The 24,878-nt window shown below is 38.4% G+C and overlaps 1 protein-coding gene across 2 annotated transcripts in view; it reads right to left on the bottom strand.

Moving 5' to 3' along the window:
- Positions 1-17,918, bottom strand: part of RBM25 (RNA binding motif protein 25) — a 60,138-nt gene extending 42,220 nt beyond the window's left edge. Inside the window, exons 1-4 of one of the 2 annotated variants that reach the window (XM_019427056.2) lie at positions 17,731-17,918; positions 9,722-9,842; positions 3,099-3,148; positions 1,352-1,519 (exon numbers count right to left, since the gene is read on the bottom strand). In XM_019427056.2, coding sequence (XP_019282601.1) covers positions 1,352-1,519; positions 3,099-3,148; positions 9,722-9,827 — 324 coding nt within the window. In that variant the 5' untranslated portion in view covers positions 9,828-9,842; positions 17,731-17,918. Of the gene's footprint in view, positions 1-1,351; positions 1,520-3,098; positions 3,149-9,721; positions 9,843-9,954; positions 10,150-17,730 lie in introns of those variants that run through there. The other variant, XM_019427055.2, reaches the window with a different exon arrangement.
- Between the last annotated feature and the right edge of the window lie 6,960 nt (positions 17,919-24,878).

The following is a 24,878-nucleotide window of genomic DNA, read 5'->3' as shown; positions in this document are numbered from 1 at the left end:
AAACTAAGAAAAAAAGAAAACCAATGAGGCAACTGGATGGCTCAGTCTGTTAAGTGTCTGACTTCACCTCAGGTCATGACCTCACAGTTAATGAGTTCAAGCCCCACATCAGGCTGTCAGCACAGAGCCCACTTTGTATCCTCTGCCCCTCTCCTGTCCATGCTCTCTCTCTCAAAAATAAATACACATTTAAAAAAAATTTTTTTAAACATCAATGTCAGGGGCACCTGGGTGGCTCAGTCAGTTAAGCATCTGACTTTGGTTCAGGTCACGATCTCACAATTAGTGAGTCTGAGCCCGGAGCTGGGCCCTGCGCTGACAGCTTGGAGCCTAGAGACTGCTTCAGATTTTCTGTCTCCCTCTGTCTCTGCCCCTCCCTGTGCTCGCGCTTCTCCCTCTCTCTGTCTCTCTCAAAAATAAACCTTTTTAAAAAAATGTCAATGTCATGAAAAACAAAAACAAAACAAGCAAACAAACAAACAAGCAAAAGACAGGAAGCTATTCTGTATTAGAGAAGATGTCTAGGGGCGCCAGGGTGGCTCTGTGGTTAAGCATCCAACTCTTGATTTTTGGCTCAGGTCATGAGGCTCAGGTCGTGACCTTATGCTCTTATGAGCCTCATGTCAGTCTCTGCCCTGCCAACCAAGTATAACAATTCAGTACAATGTACAATCCTTGACTGAATCATAGATAAACAAAATGCAGCAATTATGGAGATTATTGGGAAAATTACATATGAACTGTAAATACATTCAGTTAACAATATTATATCAGGGAGAAAAAATACTGTATCAGCCTTTAATTTTTTTTTTTTTTTTTTTTTTTGAGAGAACGCACAACTGAGCAAGGGGCAGAGAAAGAGGGAAAGAGAGAGAATTCCACAAGGGGCAAAGACAGGGAGAGTGGGAGTGGGAGGGCTCAAGCTCATTCCCAGTGAGGCTAGAGCTCACCAACCTTGAGATCAAGATCTGAGCCCAAGTCAGATGCTTAACCAACTGCATCACCCAGGTATCCCAGCCTTAAATTTCTTAAGTATGATGATGGTTTTGTGATCATATAGGAGAATGTCCTCCAACTTAGGAAAAACAGGAAGTATTTAGAGATGAAACATCACGTCACAACTTAATCTACAATCATTCAGAAAAAATGTGTGTGGGGTGTGTGTGCGCGCGGGTAGAAAATAAATGTGGCAAAACAAAATTGTATTTCACTATACTATTCACTCAACTGTTTTGCAGGATTGAACATTTTCAAAATAAAAAGCAGAAAGGGATTATTCAGTCCTTTCTGCGTTTTCATAAATTTGAAATCGATAATAAAACTTAAAAATTAAAAACAGTTTAACACTTACAGCAAGGAGCTGTCTTATAAGCATGTCTGAAGCTTTCTCAGAAATGTTGCCAACAAAAACTGTAGTAGTGGGACCACAATTTTCATCATTTTCTTTAGCCTTTAAGCCTGGATGATCCTTTCTTGCTCCCAAATGCTTTCCAACCATGGACACAGTGGGTACTAAAACCTAGAGTGAAAAAAAGGCAGTAAAACTGGACCTGGCAATTAAATTCCCATCACGTTTAATGTAACATTAAGCTAACAACAATTTTTAAGTAGTGCATACACAGCAATTAGTAAAGGTTCTACATACCTAATCTAAAGCTCCTATCATTTTTCATTAACACAAAATTATCTGCGACAAGTTCTATATTAGATAACCTTTCTTTTAAAAAACAACTTGGAAAAGAAAATAAAAATAACTTGGATGGAAATTTCTTTATACTTAAGACCTAATTCTTAAATGTCCACAACATCATAAGTCATTTAAAATTATCAAATATATCCAGGAGATCCGTCACAACTCTACTCTGTACAAACATAAAAGCAAATTTCAATTATCCCTGCTAATCCTCTGACAAGAGTATTCAAATACTCTCACAGCATTCTCCAAAACTTAAATTTTACCTTTATCAGTTGCATTTTTTACTTTTCCTTTGTAACTTTCAACTTCCCAGAGAACCAATCTCACTCATTTTTACATCTGAAACTGAATTTAGCAAAACATCCACAGAAGGCACTGAATAAAGAGTGGTGAACTAAGGGAGCTGCTCCAAACCCCAAGTCCCACCTTTTCCTAGGCTGAAATGCAAGACAGTAAGTACCTGTCAGGTGGAGGTTTTCCAAAATACCCCAACAATGGGTATCTGATCCAAGAAAAATTAGACCTCCCCTTGGTCTGAAGAACCCTATCTTCTTAGTGGTCGGCCTCACAGCAGATTTGTTTCCCCACAGAGTTACCATCTCCTTTTTAATATAGGTAACACCTCCTTCTCCCTCCCATTTCAAAATCCACAGGTAGAGAAACAGTTGAAAGTAATGAGATCTACCCTCCCTCATAGAATTCCAAATGAAGCTTCATATTCTACCAGTTAACTCAAAGAAAAATTCTGGCTAAATAACAGTTAAGAGGATTATTATTTATTCATGTGTAGTAGCATGTTAGCATTCTTAATGAAGATGCTGAGAATGTACAAAAGCTTTGATGAATGTGAAGAATTAAGGCTTAAGAAGACTGAAAATGAAACAGTTTAGCAGAGTAAAGGCTTCAATAAAACTTTACAAAGCTTAAAGATACCATAACAGACAACAGAGAAAAAATAGGTTGGAAGGGGCTAAAAATTAGGTAGGTATGAGGAAAGAATGGAAATATATTCAACTCAAATTTCACTTCAGAATTTAAATTTCTGCTAAGACCATTCCTACAGTATTTTTTCTTTCTTTTATGAGATTGCATGTCAGATCATTCTCCCATCTCCCAGGACCAAGACAAAATGAGAGAATGGTGAAAAAACCAATGTCCTAAATCTGAAAGAACAAGTATATGAAGAGTGTAGAGAATACGAGGGAAATCATAAAACTATTTAGGGAGCCTATTTTAGGGGCAACTGCATAATATGCATAGCTGAGTGAAAATGATACTCAAATACATGGATGCTCTCACTCCCCATCATTCTTTTAAACATTAAAATACTTTATCAAGTTGTTTAGCTTTAAAAGAAGTATTACTACTGTATCTCCTCATTCCTCCTTAAAATTGTACTTACAGTTGGAGCAGGTGCCATAATGCTCATTGGTACAGGAATCATTGGGGTCCCTGAGAAAAAAATCATAATAAATTATAAGAATACAAATATATAAGACTACATTCTATATCAACTACGTGCCACACCAACAGATAAAAATGCAGGACTAATGACAATGAAATATTGATGAATGCCTTATTTTCAAAAGCAATGGGACATCAGACCAGTCCATATAAACTTACATAACAACAAAAAAAACTATTCAAAAAGCAAAAAGGCTGCCACAATATGCTTTCGTCTCAGAAGTTTAAAAAACTCTATAGTTGCTGATTCATGTTCATCTGATTCAGTACATCCTGAAAGCCAGTAACTTACACAAATACAGGTTCACTTATGGGTAAACAACAGTATTAATGAATCCTTCAAAAGGTTAAAAAAAAAAAAGGTATCAAATGAGAAATTAATCTGGAAACTTAAATAGAATCGTGTTATTGCTGGTTCTTTAATAAAAACAAAAATCAGGGGCACCTGGGTGGCTTAGTTAGTTGAGTGTCCGACTCTTGATTTCACCTCAGATCACGATCCCAGGGTCATGGGATCGAGCCCCGAGTCAGGCTCTGCACTGTGTAGCCTGCTTTAAGATTCTCTCTCTCCCTTTGCCCCTCTACCCTGCTCACACTCTCTCTAAAAATTAAAAAAATAAGGCAGCCTAGGTAGCTCAGTCAGTGGAGCATGAGACTCCTAATCTCGGGGTCATGTGTTCAAGCCCCACGTTGTGCATAGAGCTTACTTTCAAGAAATTAAAAATAAATTAATTAAAAAAATTCAAAATAAATCATGCAAAAAATATGACCAGGAATGTCAGTCAGTGTCAAAGAAAATCTCTAAGACAAGTATCTGCTGCTCTGAAGGTTTAAGAGAGATTAATGGGCTATTACTGACATCGTAGTGAAATCTGCATTTTTGTTTTTAACTACATTGTTTACCAATCAATGGCTACTATATAGAGTGTCCTTGTGTATATAACTAATGAAATCTTACCATTTGAGTACTAAGAAAAAGAATGTAATGAGGGCAAAAATCAGTGAAAGATTTTGTCCAGTTTTCTAACATAAATTTTAAAATGCTTCTAAATACATCTCAAGAAGTTCCGAAGTCGCTCTTCAGTTCAAATTTAACATCAACTTAAAAGAATTCTCCAGCTAAGACTGGTAATAAATTCTAAAACATTTAACATTATCCATTTATCTTCCAATATAACTCACTTAAAATAACTTTTAAATGAGAAAAATCAGGATTCCTATCAATACACCAAAAGAGTATTACAAAAACGGAAAAAACACAGAAGTGCTTGGCTGGCTCAGTGGGAAGAGCATGCAACTCTTGATTTCAGGGTCGTGAGATCACACTGAATGTAGAGATTAAGTAATTAAACTTAAAAAAAAAATAAAAGACTTCGGAATCAAACCTGGGTTCAACTCATCGTTATGTCATGCCTAACTATGCAACCGTGGCCAAACTCTTAAGCTACAGTTTCCTCAATTGTAGTAAGGTAATCATTTCTTTGGAGTACCTATGAGACTTACGGAGATCATTTGTGCGTAGCACTTAAATACAGTGGATGCTCAAAACTAGAATTCATCAACCTATCTAAAGTTTTCACTTTGTAAATAAAACAAAAAAATAAATCCTCCCCCCTTTTTATCAACTGTAATCTATATGGCACCTTTTCCATAGGTAAGCTGTTAAAGAAAAAGTCAGAAAGACATAGTAGAAAAAAAATGTTTTTTCCTTTTCTTTTAAAGTAACCTCTAGGGGTGCCTGGGTGGCTCCCATGATTGAGCATCCAACTTCGGCTCAGGTTACAATCTCACAGTTTGTGAGTCCAAGCCCCTAGTTCGGCTCTGTGCTGACAGCTCAGAGCCTGGGGCTTGCTTCAGATTCTGTGTATCCCTCTCTCTGTGCCCCTCCCCCACTCTGGCTCTGTCTCTCTCTCAAAAATAAACATTAAAAATAAAAATAGTAATAATAATAAAGTAAGCTCTAAACCCAACATGGGGCTCAAACTCACAACCCTGAGATCAAGAGTAACATGCTCTACCAACTGAGTCACCCAGGTGCCCCATTGTTTGTTCCTTTTTAATAGTTACTAAAATTTGAATAATACATTTCTTTTTTTTTTTTTAATTTTTTTTTTTAACGTTTGTTTTTGAGACAGAGAGAGACAGAGCATGAACGGGGGAGGGTCAGAGAGAGGGAGACAGAGAATCTGAAACAGGCTCCAGGCTCTGAGACCCCGACACGGGGCTCGAACTCACAGACCGCGAGATCATGACCTGAGCCGAAGTCGGCCGCTCAACCGACTGAGCCACCCAGGCGCCCCTGAATAATACATTTCTTAGCCCAACTTACTAAATTTCATGCAATATGAAATTCATAATAGAGAATGTATTACTACTCATTACAAAGATCTATACATGCTAAGTATACAAAGCGTGAACAGTGCAGTACTATGCTGTTTTTAAAAAACAGAAATAAGAGGGCGGGCACCGGGGTGGCTCTGTCACTTGAGTGTAGGATTCTTGATTTTGGCTCAGGTCATGATCCCAGGGTTGTGGGATCAAGCCCTATGTGCTGAGGATGGAGCCTGCTTAAGATTCTCTCCCTCCCTCTCTCTCCATCACTCCCTTGGCTTGCATGTGTGCCCATGCTCTTGCTCTCTCTCAAAAAAAAAAAAAAAAATTTTTTTTTAATTTAAAAGAAAATAAAGAAAAACAGAAGCAGGGAAAGAGTATACATAAGCAAACACATCAGGATACACATAGTTCATCTCTGAAGCGTGCACACTACAAACTGGTAAGAAAGGCTATGTTTGGGGAAGGGAATTCTCAAGAACTATGGGGAAAAACCTTTCTTTTTCTATATGCATATATTACTCTTTAGGGAAAAATTACGGTTATTTTTCAAATTTATTTTCTAATTTAATATAGAATTTGACCATCACACTTAAAAGTGCAATTAATTGCATTAATAAGAGAAGAAAATGATTCATGAACATGGGTTATGTGTGGTCTTGATTTACTACACGAGTTTAGCATACTATTTTATTATTTACCTTTTAAAGTATTGATGCTCTACAAAGAATGCACAATGAGTTGTAACTAAAGTCTGATTTATCACCCAAGTATATTTCCCTGAACAGAAATGATACTGTATGCTATTATAAATACAATCAGAATTAATAGTGTTATTCTGAATAAATGCCCACATTAGTATGGCAATGACCAAACAGGCAAGAAGAAACACTTACAATCTGGTTTCAGGAGCAGCTGACCCACCTTTTTTTTTTTTTTTTTTTTTTAATGTTCATTTATTTATTTGAGAGAGAAACAGAGACAAAGAGAAGACGTGAACAGGGGAGGGACAGAGAATCCCAAGCAGACTCCACACTGTCAGCAAAGAGCCCCACACAGGGCTTGAATCCATGAACCGTGAGATCACAACCTGAGCCAAAATCAAGAGTTGGACACTTAACCCAGGTGCCTCCTGCTGACCCATTTTAAAAGATAAGCAAAGAGAGTAGTCTTAAGAGAAACAGGTTTGGGGCGCCTGGGTGGCTCAGTCAGTTAAGCGGCCGACTTCGGCTCAGGTCATGATCTCACGGTCCGTGAGTTCGAGCCCCGCGTCGGGCTCTGTGCTGACAGCTCAGAGCCTGGAACCTGTTTCGGATTCTGTGTCTCCCTCTCTCTGACCCTCCCCCATTCATGCTCTGTCTTTCTCTGTCTCAAAAATAAATAAACGTTAAAAAAAAAAAAAAAGAGAGAAACAGGTTTCATTTATCTTCTACTTCCGTTTAATAATTTGGTATAATGTTCATCAGAAAAGGTTAAATTTAATATTTGCTCTTTAAAAAAAAAAGTTAAACTTTTTTTAAAGTTTATTTATTTTGAGGGAGAGAGCGCACGCACACACATGCACACACACACACACACACACACACACACACACGGAGAGAAAGCGCATGCGCACAAGCAAGGAGGGGCAGAGATAGAGAGGGAGAGAGAGAATCCAAGCAGGCTCCACACTGTCAGTGAAGAGCCCAATGCAGGACTCAAACCCATGAACCATTAGATCATGACCTGAGCCAAAGTCAAGAGTCGGAAGCTCAACCGACTGAGCCACCCAGGTACCCCATCAAAGGAATTTAAATCTTTTCTATAAAACCAATCTACTAGTAGAGAAATTAAGGCACTGATCTTTCAGTCATCTTTCCTGATTCTGAATAAGTGATTATGCTTCATTCCCAATCCCTTAAATTTCTTCATAAAGAAATTTTTTAAAAAGTAAACTATTCTTTCCTATAAAGCTATATAACACAAGGGTTTTGTTTAAAAAAAAATATATCATGGGGGACACCTGGTGGCTCAGTTGGTTAAGCGTCTGACTTTGGCTCAGGTCATGATCTAGAGATTCGTCGATTCAAGCATCATGCTCTGTGCAGACAGCTTGCTTCAGATTGTGTCCTCTCTCTCTGCCTCTACCCCACTCGCGTTGTCTCTCTCTCAGCCATGTTTATCTTGTGGCTTTTCATAGAACCTACTCCAACACTGCTATATACTTGCCCTAGGAGCAGGAGGCCTCAAAACTGAGTCTGTAGAATGTGTTGTGAATTAACAACCCATCTTATGAGCCAACTTCAATGTACTGTTGATCTCTCAACAATAAAACACTGTAATTTCAAATAGATAATCCAATAGTTAAAAACAGGTCTCTGATATAAGGCTTCCCTCAAACAGGATGCCTGGGTGGCTAAGCGGTTAAGCATCTGACTCTTGATTTCAGCTCAGGTCATGATCTCACCGTTTGTGAGTTCGAGCCCCACATTAGGCTCTATGCTGTCAGTACAGAGCCTGCTTGGGATTCTCTCTCTCCCCGTCTGCCTGTCCCCTGCATGCACTCACTCACTCTCAAAATAAATAAATTAATTTTAAACATTTTTAATTAAAAAAAAAAAGCTTTCCTCAAGTGTTTCTGGATTATTTACAGGATCATTTGCTGATTTCAGCAAAAAAGCAAACATAAGAAAAGCAAAACTTTTCACATACAAATTAAGGACAGCTCTTAAGATACTGTCTTTTGGAAGAGAAGCCGATTTTGTATAAAAATTTTTCGGCCCTGTTAAAAATATCTGAACTACTGCCCATAAACCAAAGGAAAACTCTTGCTCTCTAGGCCAACCAATGTTAAGATGTACCTCAAGATAATGGTTCTCGCCTGCTTCGGATTCTGTGTCTCCCACTCCCTCTACCCCTCCTCTGCTCACACTCTGTGTCTGTCTCTCAATAATAAATAAATGTTAAAAAATAAAAATAAAAATAAAAATAAAAATAAAAATAAAAAGATAATGGTTCTCAAATGTGGGTTCTCTTAGTTTTGCTTAAATAGATCCTTAGGATCCGCCTATGAACTTATTGAAAATAAACATTCCTAAGCCCCAGTACCTTGAGGATCTGAATCAGTGGGTTGGAGTAGGGCCTGAAAAAAAAAAATTCTTTTTTTTTAGACCTCAAAGAGCTTTGGAGAGAGGAAGCTTTTATATGGTAATCTGGAAAGCTCTTCAAAGTATATTATCAAGCATAAAAAAAAGGGCAGAACAGTACATATAGGATGCTACTATACATCTACCTTAAGAAAAAAAAAAAAAAACCATTGGATAAAAGAATATATACTTGTGATGGCATGTAATATGTACTAAAAAGTATCTGGAAGAATAAAGAAACTAATGACTGTTTAAAACAGTTTCCCTCTCAAAAAAACAAAAAAAAAACAGTTTCCCTCTCAGGGCGCTTGGGTGGCTCAGTCGGTTGGGCATCCGACTTCAACTCAGGTCATGATCTCATAGTCCATGAGTTTGAGCCCCGCATTGGGCTTTGTCAGCTCAGAGACTAGAGCCTGTTTCGGATTCTGTGTCTCCCTCTCTCTCTCTGCCCCTCCCCCACTCACGTTCTGTCTCTCTCTCTCTCTCTCTCAAAAATAAGTAAATGTTAAAAAAAATTTTTTTAAATACAAAAAAGTTAAATAAAAAGAAGTTTCCCTCTTTCGGTAAGAGATAGTAGTAAGTTATGTAGGAATTCAAGGAAAAGTATTCACTGTATACCTTTTTGATGACTGAACCATACGAACGTACTACCTTTTTAAATTTTTGTTTAATGTTTATTTTTGAGAGAGGGAGAGAGACAGAGACAGAGTGAGCATGAGTGGGGGAGGGGCAGAGAGAGAGGAAGACTTGAGAATCTGAAGCAGGCTCCAGGCTCTGAGCTGTCAGCACAGAGCCTGATGCGGGACTCGAATCCACGAACTGAGAGATCATGACCTGAGCTGAAGTCGGACGCTCAACTGACTGAGCCACCCAGGCACCCCCCTATTTTTTTTTTTAAATAAAGGGGTTTTTTTTTTTTTTAATCTCCCCAGATGAATTTGATACTCACCCAGAGATGAAAAGTACTGCCACAGGAAAATGATACATCACATTTACAAAAGGATACTAACAGACATCTTTACTACTAACACATATCATTTTCCTAAAGTTAACAGTGTAATGATGAAACTGCAGGTTAAAGAAACAACAGTATCCACAAACTTACCTGGAGGTACAGGTGGAGGAAAACCAGGAAACTGTGGGGGTGGAATCCCTGGTGGGAGTGCTGGGATTCCCATGGGAGGGCGATTCAAATGAGGGGGAAAAGACATTCTTACTGCAGCGGTCTAAAGAAAAAAATCATGACAAATCATTTTATTTGAAATCTTTGCAATTTGATATGCCTGGTTTGTTGGCCTTCATTTTTAGAGTATCTGCAAAATTCTAAAGTTTTCTTACCCAAAGGAGTTGGCAAAGACCCTCTTTTCTCTGTCTGTCCATTGAGAATTTTTAAAACTTAGATCTTTTCTAAAATAAGTTCCCAAAATGTACACGATCTAAATTCAGGATAGACTCCTACAATCATGTGGGAATACATATAAAGGAAGAAAAAAATTTTGAGGTTCAGTTAATATCCAAAAATTAAAAACCAAACATCAACGAATCTTTTTAAACCAAACTCAGAATCCAGGAAGGTTATCTAACAGTTTTTTTTTTTTTAAGTGCTCTGATGCAGTCATTTTTTACACACATCAGCACCCTGAAAACTAAATGTACAAAGTTACACAGTATTTGTTGACTCAATGTTGGCCAGTTCCTCAAGGACAAATGACTGTCTCAGTAAACTATAAACCTGAGGGGGAAGAAACCGCCTGACATCAGGTCACATGGTAACCATTCAAATATACAGAACATAAAATTTGTGACAGTGAGAAAGATGTCATAATTTTTGATAAAAGCAAAACTCTTAACCATTCTTGAATGAAATTCAATGAATGAATGAAATTCAAGAAATCAGATGTTAGCATTTGATTTAATGTAAGAATACAATGAATCACTTCATTTGATTTATATTACTTAAAAGAAATTTAATTTTGTGTTTTAGCTAAATGAATGTATTTAAGACTCCTTTATGACCAAATTTTATATTTTCATCAACATACTTGAGTGTCCAGAACTATAAGAAAAAGTAGAAAAACAATGTGATGCCCTAGGAAGATCCCATGTACCAATTTTAAAAAGCAGCCAAAATCGGTGATCCCGTATCAGTGATGGCACTAAAGGGTAGCAATTTAATGAACAGGATGTTTGTTGGATACTAGGAAAAATTTCACCTACACTCTACAACTGAAGGGGTCTAGAGTTGTTTGAAGCTTTTAAAGAACATTTGTACTATTTCTGTGTGTGTATTTCATACACTGATTTACTCACCCTTCAGAAGAGAGAAGATAAAAAGTGCATGTCTTCCACTTCCTCGCCCCCTAATCCCAACAGTTTGGTATATACCGTTGTATTCTTCTAAATAGCTTTCTATACACAAACTAACATATAATTATTTGTGTTTTTCTGCAAACAGTATAATCATACTATATTGTTACGTGCATTTCTACTTCATTGTCATTAACATCTCTTCATATCAGTTCACAAAGTTCTATCCCAACCTTTATAATGCAGTAAACTACCATAATACAGGTATACAATAATTATTCAATCAACAAGGATGATTGGCTCCACATTTTGCCTCTTACAAATAACATTGAACATTCTTAGACATACTGGATATATAAATCTATGCACCTGTGCAAATAATTTTATAACACAGCTTAGTACTGTATGTATCTACACTTTACCTCCAAACCATCCTCCAAAACTAACGTACAAATTTATATCCCCACCACCAATACATGGGTATGTATGCCCTTTCCTCAGATCCTCAACATCACTGGAGTAAATCAGTGTTTAAATTATAACAGTCTCATAGGTAAAAAATACTCTCATTTCAATGTGTATTTCCTTAATCACTAATGAGGTTGAGTATCTTTTTACCTGTTTATTAGACTTTTCTTTAAAACAGTCTTAGATAAGCATGTCCTTCAGGCTCACAGCTGTTCTTCCTCAGTGTTGACTTAATAAGTTAGGATAAGTTAGGATAATACAGGATTATTTAGGATAATTCTATAAAATCTAAACTTCCATTTCAGAAAACACAGTACACTTAAAATATTTACAAAGCTTTACAGGTAAAACAAATTCCTAGAATTTCATACACTTAGAAAATAAGGTACTGGAAAATGCTTTAAAATCTTAAGCATCAGCATAAATTAAAAAGGAAAAATGGAACTAATTTAATATTATAAATGTGTTGAATTTTTAATCTTTTTGTAATACTTTTTGCCCAAAAATAAAAACAAGCATTCTACAGGAGGGGGCAGAAGTGTATCTCCTTTCAAAAGAGGGCTACTGTCCTACTTACAGAAGCTCTTCTATTATCATTATAATACTCTATCTCAGCACTTTCTTAGGAGGGCAGTTGGTATTAATACCTGTTGAATAAATAAATTAGTGAATGAATCAGTAAACAAATTTATTAACAAGCTCCCATGTGCCAATTTCTATGCTAGCAATGACCCAGTGTCTAGCCTCACAATGTTTTTACAAAGACCGGAGCATGAATTTATTGCCAAGTATTAAGCTGTAACCATTTTTTTAAAACGCTTTATGTTCTTGGTGTTTCAATTGTATTTCGTGGCTCTTAAATGTATAATTCATTCTGTAAGAATAACCAGATTATATGTTTTATGCTAACGTATGCATTCTATTCACTTCTAATTTTTGTTGTATGTCCCTTTCATTTAAAACCATCTAAAACTTGCTTATTCATAGGCGAAACTTCAAAGGTAAAGAAAGGTATCTTAATAAGATAATGGTCCCTCCTATGGTCAGAAAACAAACAATTCTGATGATCACTGACCAATATTAATGTTCACCTTAAACACCCTAAAGTGAGAGTATCAACCACTTTTTTCAACATAAACTTTTATGTTTTGGCATGTGTGAAAATGACTAAGAATACTTTTATAACCATAAGCAAAGCTGATCAGTTTTTACCTACAGTTGATAAATTGTAATATTCTCATAATAAATTATATGGAGATTCAAAGTTGGTAGGTACACTATCAACAATAGCCAAAGTATGGAAAAAGCCCAAATGTCCATCGATGGATGAATGGGTAAAGAAGATACTATACATATACAATGGAGTATTACTCCAACAATCACAAAGAATGAAATCCTGCCATTTGCAACTATGTGGATGGAACTAGAGGGTATTATGCTAAGCAAAATTAGTCAGAGAAAGACAAATATCATATGACTTCACTCACATGAGGACTTTAAGACACAAATGAACACAAGGAAAGGGAAGGAAAGCAAAAATAATATAAAAACAGGGAGGGGGGAAAAATTAAGAGACTCTTAAATATGGAGAACAAACAGAGGGTTCCTGGAGGGGTTGTGGGAGGGAGGATGGGCTAAATGGGTAAGAGGCATTAAGGAATCTACTGAAATCATTGTTACACTATATGCTAACTTGGATGTAAATTAAAAAAATAAAATAACAACAACAAAAAGTTGGTAGGTACGTTGTAGAATAAAGTAGGGAAAAGAACATGGGAGCACTTTACTTTAAATATGGTGGTTGGGCCTCACAAAGAAGATAGGCAAACTGAATGAAGACTCCAAAGCGGCCAAGACAGGAAACCTCATATACGGAGGCAACAGCCTTCCAAGCAAAGAAAACAGCAAATACAGGAGCCTGAGGTGATCATGTAGTGTTTTGTGGGAGGAAAAACAAGGCCAACAGCTGGAGCAGAGTACTTGAGGAAAGCAAAGATAAATGCCAAGTATTACTTAGGGGAGCGGGCTCACAGAATGTAGCACTTAGTAGGCCACTGCAAGGGTTTTGATTTTTACTCTGAGATGGAAAACATTTGAAAGGCTTTTGACCTGACTTACACTTTAAATGCGTCACTGGCCACTGTGTTAGTAAGACTGGCATTTTAATAGCGTCACTGGCCACTGTGTTAATGAGACTGGAGAACAAGTGGAGATGCAAAGGACTACTATAATAATACAGACAGGAGAGGGTGGTCTGGAATAGGTGGTGAAAGTGTTAGATTCTGGATGTACTTATTTCAAGTGTAGCCAATTGCTGAGGGATCACACAAGGAGTTTAAGAAAAAGAGAGTTGCAAAGGTTATTTTATTAGCACTGAAATGATTTAGGTAACATTTACAAAATACTTGTATTTTTCACTTTCACTCTGGAGGGCCTCACCTTTAGAAGGCTCAAAGCATTTTTTTTTTTCAGTAAGATTTTATTTTTAAGCAATGTCTACGCCCAACGTGGGGCTCACACTCACAACCCCGAGATTAAGAGCCACATGCTCTTCCCACTGAGCCAGCCACGCACCCCTAGAAGGCTCAAAGCATTTTTACCGGCTCAGTATGAAACCTTATAGCCCAAAGTAACAAAATGAGCACCTATCATTATCTTCAGTGCCTACTTTAGTGTGGCAGTGGTCATACAGATTTATTACGCGTTTGTCAAAATACACTGAAATTAAATGGGTGCATTTTATTGTATGTAAATTTTATCTCAATAAATCTAGTTTCCTCTGTCCAAAAAAAAAAACTTTAAATAACATGTATCCCTACCACTCAACATATGCATGCATTCTGCTTTTCTTTTTTTCACTTTTTCCTCTTTATGTTTTTTTTTTCTCGTTATGCTGTTAAATCACTCCTTTTCTCACACCATTTACTGCTAATAACCATTCCTCCATTGCAGATTTATCCCAATAGAAAAAATATTTCACCCGGAATAGATTTACTGGCTAACCCCATCCAGACCCGGTGTGCCAAATTTCTGAATGGTAAGAGGCAAATGAACCAACAGATTCTCCTGAACAAATACTTATACAACTCATTCATTCAACAGATATCTAGCTCCAATTGTGTGTCAGATTCTTTTCTAAACATTATTTTCCTACAGTTACACTGCCAGTCCAGTAGCTCTTCATTGAATATAAGTGATCAGTACTGTAGCATGTATTGTTCCCTGCTCTGCTTACAGCCTACAAGGTACAATGGACTGACATACCTGTCCCAGCCTAAGGAAAGCAAGCCCCTCAAAACCGCATCTCAAACTGAATTTCTACAGAAGTGGAGTCTTCAGGAACTATTCCTAGGAAAGAGTATTCCATATCCAAAGAAGAATAGGAAATGCTCGATTAACAAAATGTTTCTTTTGCAGGAAAGCTTTTCAGAGGTATGAAAATACTCAAGTGTTTTAAGTCTCCAAAAAGGGACGTGATCTTTTTCTTAGCTTTCCACTTTGCAGTTTTACCATTTTCAATGATTAAAAAGCAATACTATTTACAGAGAAAAATTAGTGGTAGTCTGGAGCTGAGGTGGGAACAGGGAGTGACTTGCAAACCGGAAAGAAGGATCCTTTTGGGGGTAACAGTCACACAACTCTGAACACTTACTAAAAATCATCAAATTGCACATTACAACAAGTGTATTTTATGTATCAATTACACCTTAGTAAAGTTGCTTTAAAAAAAAAAAGCAATTATCAATTCAGAACAAGTTCAGGCTAAATCCAATTAAGACCTGTAAATTAGTAATATTGAATCAATATTAATTTCCTGATTTTGTTCACTGTACTGCTATTAAATATGAAAATACCCTTATTCTAAGAAATATACACTTAAGTATTTAAGGGCTAAGGGACACCTCATCTGTAGCTTACTAGCAAAACATTTCAGAAGAAAACTATGAAGAAAACGAGGAGAGGACAAAGTAAATTTGTGAAATGTTATCATTTGGGGAATCTGGGTGAAAAGCTATTTAAGAATTCTTTCTACTCTTCTTGCAACTTTTTTGAAGTTTGAAATTGTGCTGATTAAGTTCTAAAAAGCAGTATCAGTAATTCTGGGGTGTAAATGTTATGTTCTTTTTATTTTCTGAAGTTTCAAAATTTTTTTAAAAAGCAAGAGAAAAGCTATTCAAAAACTTTAAAGGATAATCAATCGAAATCCTCTTAGGAATGGCAGTGGTAGTTGTCAGAAAAAACTATCAAGAGGTTAAACAAAATACACAGAATGTTTTTGTAAGACGTTAAAAGATTTATGACTACTTCTGCTTCCAAAGTTACAAAATAGTCAATACAATTTTTCTTTAAATCGTATATAAATGAAAAAACTATATAGCTAATCAGTGACCCAAGAAGTTACTTGAAAATCCCAAACTAATATCGGGTCTGAAGTAATTACCAATATTAAAATGAACTCATTTTATTTTAATAACAGATTTAAAGCCTTAACACAGTAAAATAAAAAGATACCAAACCACAAAAAAAAAAAAAAACAAAAAAACACCTTGGCCCAAACTATTATTAACATATAGTGCCTATATGCAACATTGGGACAATGAAAACATTTTCTTACTAGAAATGTTCTGGAATCAAACATTCAAACATACATACATACATACATACATACAGGAAAAACCATATTTTGGAGACCAGAAATGGGAATCCGGTAACTCCAAGAAGAATTATTATTTAATAAAAGTATTAACTAACATTTTATTTACTTCTGTTTACAAAAGCCTTCAACATACATTATCTCACTGAATCTCCCAAATTACCTGGTGTAGATATATTATTGTCCTTTTACAGATGAAGAAGCTATTTTGTCCATGGAAACACAATAAGTGAGTGGGGACTCCAACGTCCCCACTATCCTGAAATTACCAATCCAAAGGCTGTTTTCACTGTATCACAATGCCTCTTTCTAGTAATAACATACCAAGAAGAAACTTTTTATTAAGGGTTGACTTTGATTGTATTTAGAAAAGTCTATTCAGAGTACATTGGACGAAACGTTAAGAGTCAGGATCAGGCTCTTGTACTTCACTGAAATTTCTTAAATAACAGTATCAGTTAATGCAAACTAAACACTATGTGACTTAGACATCGCACTAAGGATTTTACATACTTTTTCTCAATTAATCCCTAATAACAATAACCTATGAAGTGGATACTATTATAATCCTCAATTTACAGATGAAGAAAAACCAAAGCTTCAAGAAAAGTTAGGTTAATTAGAATAGTATAGTATCTGCTTGAATCATGAGGACCAACTGAATGCCTTTCAAGGCCCCTGAATGTTTTTGGAAAGCTTTTAAAAATCAAAGTTCCCAAGACCATATAAAAATTGTTTATACTCCACTGCCAACTACCTAATTCACAGTACTTCATACTAGAGCAGTCTGGTACAAGAGAAGTCCAATCTCTTCCCTCCTTTTGGTCTGCTCCTCTCTGCCCAGGATCAAAATGGCTTTTCCATGGCAATATAAATATCCACGTTACATAACTTCAAAATAATCTTCGTACTCCTAGATCTACTTCGAAAAACGTATTTAAAAAGTACTGAAGACCAAAGAAGAGTAAGAAAGAAGTAACACATTTTAATGTGGAGCTTGGTCATCGCCTAGAATGAATGGGGATATAGTTTACTGCAACCTCCAAAGGAGGAAGGGGGCAGGACCACAATACTCATCACAATCTTAGACAAGCAAACCAAGAGGGTGCCAAAAAAGGTGGGCATTAGCTGAATCCGGAGTGGGTGTGGGGGAGTGCACTCGGTGGAGGGCTCTGGATGACCAAAGAGGAAGGGAAAGAAATCCGTTGGTGGCCGGCACCTCGCTAAAACGGGTGGCTGCTCTGGCTTGTGGGCAAAGCCTGGGGCAAGAGTGTCCTAGGCCCGGAAAATCTACAGTAAGGTTCCCCAGGCTCGGGTTAGAAAGGGGCCTCAGGGAAGGGCTCCCCAGGGGCAGACCGATCGTTTTGTGGCAAACGTGGAGCCCAGAAAAGGCCCAGACGATCCACTCAGTGACGGGCCGTGGGAGGGAAAGAGAAAGTGGGCGACAATGCAAGGAGGAAAGCTCTGGCAGTAGGTCCCGGCCTCCACGGGTTCCTGCTGGGCCCACTGGTTTTCGAGGCCTTAGAGAAGTGAAGAAACCCAAGCCTCGTGCCAGCCCCCTCCCCCACCCCAACCCCTCTTCACCCCCAATCCCACCCCGGCCCTTTCGCACCCTCCCTGGTTTCCCCTACTCCCGGTCTCCCGGGTCTCCCGGTTCCCACACGCGTTCAGAGGCGTGGACTCACCCGCCGCTGAGAAAACAGTACGGTCTTCGCGGCCTTCCGGGCTCCAGGTTACGAGTGGGCTCCACCGGTTCGAGGTTTCTGCGCACCGCTCGCCGGGAGACTGGTTCCGAAGCGCCTACTCGCACAGGCCGCAAACACAGCCGCGCTGCGCGGGGAGCTTCTGGAGGTCTTCCTCTTGCCCGGCATGCACTGCGGCCAGGCCGACTGAAGAGGAGAATCATAGAGAAGAACGTGTATAGATAGTCTTCCCTTTGGCTCTGAATCACCACGCAGCGGCCAATAACCATAGAGAAGGAGAGCCTGGTGGGGACTAGAAAGGCTCGAACTGTAAATTACGACCCACCCTGCCATTTTTGATTGGAGCTGATTGAATCTTATGACTACGAGACGCCATCTTGAGGTCAAGGTTCCGCTGCGCGGGGCGCTGGGGTTGTTAGATTCTCACTTTTTGTAGTTTGTGTTTCCGGGCGTGCAGGCTTGCTTTGTGGCTCGTTGAGGTGGGATGGACTGCTAACGGGGCTTCACCTAGCACGTTAGTGCGAACTCCCAAATGCTAACTTTCCCCTGGAAAACAGCTATTCTTGATACCAAGAAATAACTGCCAGAGGGCGTGGTGTGTTGTTTTTTTTTTAAGTGCACGCGCACACCCCTTGTGCTCACTAGTAAAGCCAAAGAGGGGGCTAAAGATACTTGAAATACCTAAAATAGCCTGTAAGAACTTTTAACACAACTTTCATTCTGTAATGCAAAGGTGCTGAAAAGAAATTCACTTATTAATGGAAATGAAACTAAATTAACGCAACTAAGTGAAACTAGTCATAAATGATTCTTCAATTTATGCCCTTTACGGTCAATATCTTTTTACAGGCCTTTGTTTCCCAACTCTTCTCAGGCTTATCATTTATTGGACATAAAGTTGTTGGCTCCCTGAGTGTTGGAAGGTAAATGCAAGTAAGATTTTATCCTTGTTTGGGAAGAGCCACAAACAACGTCAGATGATAGACTGACCACTGTGTGTAAAACTGAAACACACTCCCTTTCTTTATCTGCTTTTCCTATTGGATTTTACTCTACAGCATTTATCACCACTTACTAACTTTATATTTTTCTTATTTATTTTCTGGTTTGTCTTCCCCTACCCCATCATAATGTAAACTTAAGGAATACAGGGATTGTTTTGTTCACTGCTGTGTCCCAGTGCCCAGTGCCTAAGACAAGGTTTGGCATACAGCAAGTGCTCAATAAATATTTGTTGAATGAAAGAAAGGATTATACATTGAAAAGAAAAAGAAAAAGAAAAAATGATTATACATGAGTACCAACAGAACATAAAATGCAATGGGAACACTAACGGGAAAGGCTATATAACATTACTACCATTTGTAAAATTTACATCCATCTGTATTTCCACTCATTAGGTTTTCTTAATGTTAGTAGGGCTAATAATATCTATTCCCCAGGGGTGCCTGGGTAGCTCACTGGGTTAGGCCTCTGACTTGATTTCGGCTTAGGTTATGATCACACAGTTCATGAGATCAAGGCCTAAGTCTGGCTCTGCATGGTCAGCAGGGAGCCTGCTTGGGATTCTTATTCTCCCTCTCTGCCCCTCTCCTCCTCTTTCTGCTCCTCCCATCTGCCCACCTTGTGTTTGTGCCCTTGGTCTCTCTCCCTCTCTCAAAAATAAATACTGGGGTGCCTGGGAGGCTCAGTTGGTTAAGTGGCCAACTTTTGATTTCTGCTCAGGTCATGATCTCACAGTTCATGAGTTCGAGCCCTGCGTTAGGGTTTGTGCTCGCTGCACAGAGCCTGCTTCAGATCCTTTGTCTCCCTCTTTCTGGCCCTCTCCCACTTGCGCTTTCTCTCTCAAAAATAAATAAACGTTAAAAATTTTTTTTAATAAAAATAAACACAAAAATTTTTTTTTAAATATCTATTCCGCAGAGCTATTGCAAGGATTAAATTAACTAATGCATGTGAAAGTGCTTTTTTCAGTGACGTGCTAGTCAAACGCTAGTTACATTTCGCAAATAAGAGCGAATTGTTGGGGCATCTGGGTGCCTCGGTCAGTTGGGCATCCAATTCCTGACTTCGGCTCAGGTCATGATCTCTGGGTTCATGAGCTTGAGCCCCTGGTCGGTCTCTGTGCTGACAGCGCAGAGCCTGCTTGGGATTTTCTCAGTCTCTCTCTCTCTCTCTCTCTCTCTCTCTCTCTCACACACACACACACACACACACAATAAATAAACTTAAAAAAAAATGAATTGTGCTTTTTTTTTTTTACAACTACAGGCATGAACAGAAATCCCTTCAGGTTATTCTATATCCCTTTGTTTTGTTAGAACCATTTTATACAAATTCCTGTATTACTTTATAATAAAATAAAACCTTAGAGAGTTGTCTCCACCAAGTTTGCCAACTTTTTTGTAGCAGACATTTGTTGCTTATGTTGACCTGGCAGCCGTTCCCCTGCCTTTGGTAATGGCACTCCAAATTTCTTAAAAGAAACTGTCCTTCCACTACTCTAGATCTTGGTAGTTTGGATGTAAAGTCCCAACCTTAGAGCACAGGGATAAAGTTATAACCCAATCAGAGCCTGGTAATTGAGTATTTCTGTTGTACCAGGCACTATTTTAAGCACCTTGCAAGTATCCAACAACTTTAAACTTCACAGCAACCTACTGACGTAGGAACCATTGTGGTACAGATGAAGAAACCAAGGCTTGGAGAGGTAAAATAAGTTGTCCAAAGTTCTAAGAACAGTAAGTGATGGAGGTGCCTGGGTGGCTTAGTTGCTTAAGCATCTGACTCTTTATCTCATCTCAGGTCTTGATCTCAGGGTCATGAGTTTAAGCCCTGAGTTGGTCTCTGTTCTTGGCATGAAGCCTACTTCCAACACAAAACAATACCAGTAAGTGATGGAGCTGATCTGGTTCCTGAGTCCATGGTCTCAACCATCACATTATGCTGCTTCATCTAGCAGGAATAATGCTAAAAGGGGCTGGGGGAGGGGACTCTATCTTTTTTACTTAACTTAAATCTGGGAGGATTTCACCTTAGAACTAGTGGGGATAAGAATGAAACAATCACAGAAGAAAGCAGAGTTAAGAGAAGGTGCGAGATTTTTGACAATATCATTTGAGAACATAGATTCAGCCATTCTTGAAACCATGATGCTTCTAGGCTTCTCAGTGTGTAAGCCAATAGATTCCTTTTCTGAAATCAGTTTGAATGGAGTTTTCTATCCCCTCAACAGAAAGCGCCCTAAACAATTCACTTGTTTGTCACTTGTAGAGAATAGGTCAGGCCATTCACCTGCAATAACAGGCCTCCCCCTTCTGAGGAGTTTTTCCTCATAGGCCCTCGCTGAGGAAAATGACTGGAGATAATTAATTCGGATATTGATGACCACATTATGTGCATTCTGACCCTATTCCTATGGCCACAGCTGGTCAGCAACATAGCCTGTGACCTTTGAGAAAAACATTGTTTAGTTGGCCCACACATATCCTCTCAAGAATTTAAACCAGAGATGCAGAGGAGTCAATTAACTGACAGCAAAAGGGAAATGTAGTTAGTTATAGGTGATAACATAGGTGAATCATATGAAAAACAGAAAGTCACTAGAATAGGCACCTTTGTGCCCTAGATTGAGAGGAGGAAATTTTTGGAATTCTTGTCAAGCACCTGAGCTGTCATCAGAACTGCTGGATTTAAAGCAATATCCTGCTGACTATCTAATCTCCCAAAAGCCCAGCCATGTAGCTTCAGTCCCTGCGTCATCGTTCAGGACATATCCCACTGTATGATAGTCCGTTTCTCGTATATTAGACACCGAGTTCTTTCAAGGAAGGGAGCACGTGTTTATTCACCTTTAAATGGGCAAGCTAGACACATAATATTCAAAAAATTAGTGTTGTTTTTTTTTTTAAATCACAGCATATCTTTAAAATGTAGCAAAATGGGGATGCCGTGGGTGTCTCGGTTAAATGTCTGACTTCAGTTTAAGTCATAATCTCACAGTTTGTGGGGGTGGTGCCCTGCATCAGGCTCTGTGCTGACAGCTCAGAGCCGGGAGCCTGCTTTGGATTCTGTGTCTCCATCTCTCTCTCTCTCTCTCTCTCTCTGCCCCTCCCTGACGTGTGCTGGCTCTCAAACTAGATAAGCTTAACTGACTGAGCCACCCAGGTGCCCCACAAAAGGCAATTTTCCATGGACTATGCTTTGGGCTATAAAGAAGAGATGATCACGTATCCTTGAAAAATGGATGGCTTGTTAAAATGTTATGATACAAACATGCAAAGTATTGGTAGTAGCACTTCCTCTAGCCAGAAGATCAGAAGTCAGGAAAGGCTTCCAGGAGGAAGTATAAGCCTGAGCTACATTTTGACCGGTGCTGTAAAGGGAGGACAAGTCTTGAATAAAATATAGCAAATTCTCCCCTTTATTAGTAATCACAGAAATGCTAATACCATAGTGAGATAATCATTTTAAAGCCCTTTCCTTTGTAAAATTTAAAAAGTCTGAGAATACAAGGATGTAGAATAACAGGAATACTTAGGCATTTCTGGTAGAAGTGTATATTGGTACAACTATCTTGGCATAACCTAAAAAAATAAACCATGTGTTTTCTCTATGACCCAGCAGTCCACTCTTACTGTTGTATAAAAAAACCTTTGCGGGGCGCCTGAGTGTCTCAGTCGGTTAAGCGTCCGACTTCGGCTCAGGTCATGATCTCGGGGTCCGTGAGTTCTAGCCCCGCGTCGGGCTCTGTGCTGACAGCTCAGAGCCTGGAGCCTGTTTCAGATTCTGTGTCTCCCTCTCTCTGACCCTCCCCTGTTCATGCTCTATCTCTCCCTGTCTCAAAAATAAAAAAAATAAAAATAAAAAAAATAAAAAAAAACCTTTGCGTACATGCACCAGGACACATATTCAAGAATGTTTATAACACCATTGTTAATAAAAGAAAAAAAATACTCGAAATTACTCGAATGTCTAACAAGAGAATAAACATATTCTCAATAAGTCACATGATGAGCATTATACAAAAATAGAATGAATAAACTACAGTTACACACATGAGGTATTGAATGAAAAAAAGACAAGTCAGAAGTCTATATTGTATGATACCATTATCAATGAAGATTAAAAACTGGCCTATGTAATAATCTACTGTTGAAAGAAACAACAGTAGTTTTTTTTGTTTTTTTTTGTTTTTTTTTTTTTTAAACCAAAGTGGGTAGTGGTTACCCTCTAGAGTTATTATTTCCCTTCTGGAGGGAAGAAAGGTGATGAGAAAAAAGAACATATATGTAGCCTCGATGGTTTTGGTAATGTTCTGGTTCATAAACTCAGTAGTGGGTTCACTGGTTTTCATTTTATTATGCTTCATAATTTACATATGCATTACATATATTTTCAATACAGTAAATATTACATAATTTTAAATTAAAAATAAATTATGCAATCACGTCTATATATACTTAGAGAAACATATTTTATTTTGCTTTTTAGAATTTTACATAAATGGAATCATAGAGTTATTCAATTTTTACTCATTAGTAGGGCTAGGATTTTTTTTGGTATGTTAAATCAGTATGTAGCAATATACCTAATTTTGGGGTGCCTGGATTGCTTAGTCGGTTGAGCATCCAACTTCGGCTCAGGTCATGATCTCAGTTTATGAGTTTGAGCCCCACATCAGGCATACTGACAGACTGCTGTCAGCTTGGAACCTGCTTCAGATTCTCTGTCCTCCTCTCTCTGCCCCTTCCCCACTGGTTCTCTCTCTCTCTCTCTCTTTCTCTCAAATAAACATTAAAAAAAAAATGAGTTCAGTCTTTAAAATTAGGTAGATGTTTTAAAGTTTTTATTTTTATTTTTGAGAGAGAGAGAGAGAGAGAGAGAGAGCAATTGGAGGAGAGGCAGAGAAAGAGAGGGAGACACAGAATATGAAGCAGACTCTAGGCTCTGAGCTGTCAACGCGGAGCCTGACTTGGGCCGAGCCCATGAACTGTGAGATCATGACCTGAGCCAAAATTGGGGCGACCCAGGTGCCCCTACCTCATTTTTTTTAAGTTTATTTATTTTTCTCAGGGGTGCCTTGCTGGCTCCGTCAGTGGAGTATGCGACTTTTGATCTCGGGATCATGAGTTCAAGCCCCATGTTGGGCATTGAGCCTACTTTAAAAAAAAAGTTTGGGGTGCTTGGATGGCTCAGTTGGTTAAGCATCAGACTCTTGATTTTGACTCAGGTCATGATTTCACAGTTCATGGGTTTGGGTCCTGAGTCAGGCTCCATGCTGGCAGTGTGGAGCCTGCTTGGGATTCTCTCCCTTTCTCTCTCTGACCCTCCCCTGCTTGTGCTTGCTCTCTCTCTCTCTCTCTCTCTCTCTCAAAAATTAATAAATTTAAGGGTGCCTGGGTGGCTCAATTGTTTTTTTTAATCTTTTTAATTAATAAATTAAAAAAAAGTCTATTTATGTTTTTCAGGAATCTCTATACGTAACATGTGGCTTGAACTTAGGACCCTAAGATCAAGAGTCCCATGCTCTTCCAACCAAGCCAGGCAGGTGCCCCTGAATATTTTTAAAATTGCTACATTGGGGGTGCCTGAGTGGCTCAGTTACGTCTCTGATTCTTGACTTCAGCTTCTGTTCCTGGGATTGAGCCCTGAGCCAGGCTGTCAGTGCAGAGCCTGCTTGGGATTCACTCTCTCTCCCTCTCTTCCCCTCCCCTGCACTCTCACTCTCACTCTCACTCTCTTTCTCTCTCAAAATAAATAAATAAATACACATTTTTTAAATTGCTACATTGTATTCCATAACATGGTTGTGTCACAGTGTATGGACTAGAATTTTCAGAAGCAAATAACAGATCATTCAACTCAAACTGGCTTAAACAGTAAGGAAATGTTTTGGCTCATCCAACAGGAAGACTAGATAGGCTTCCCTTCAGGGTTGAGTGATCCGGAGGCTCAGTAATTTTATCAAGAACAAGGTTCTTTCTGCCTTGCTTTTTTTCTCTTTGCTCTACTCTTTACAATGTGGGCCTTCTTCTTTGTGTGTGTGTGTGTGTTTTTTTAAGCTTTCATTTTTATTTATTATTTTTTTAGTAATCTTACATCCCATGTGGGGCTCAAACCCATGATCC

This window comes from Panthera pardus, unplaced genomic scaffold, assembly GCF_024362965.1.
Source record: "Panthera pardus isolate Hobbes unplaced genomic scaffold, ASM2436296v1 HiC_scaffold_24, whole genome shotgun sequence".
Lineage (NCBI taxonomy): Eukaryota > Metazoa > Chordata > Mammalia > Carnivora > Felidae > Panthera > Panthera pardus.
Note: the sequence above shows the minus strand (reverse complement) of the source record. Positions and strands in the feature narration are given on the sequence as shown.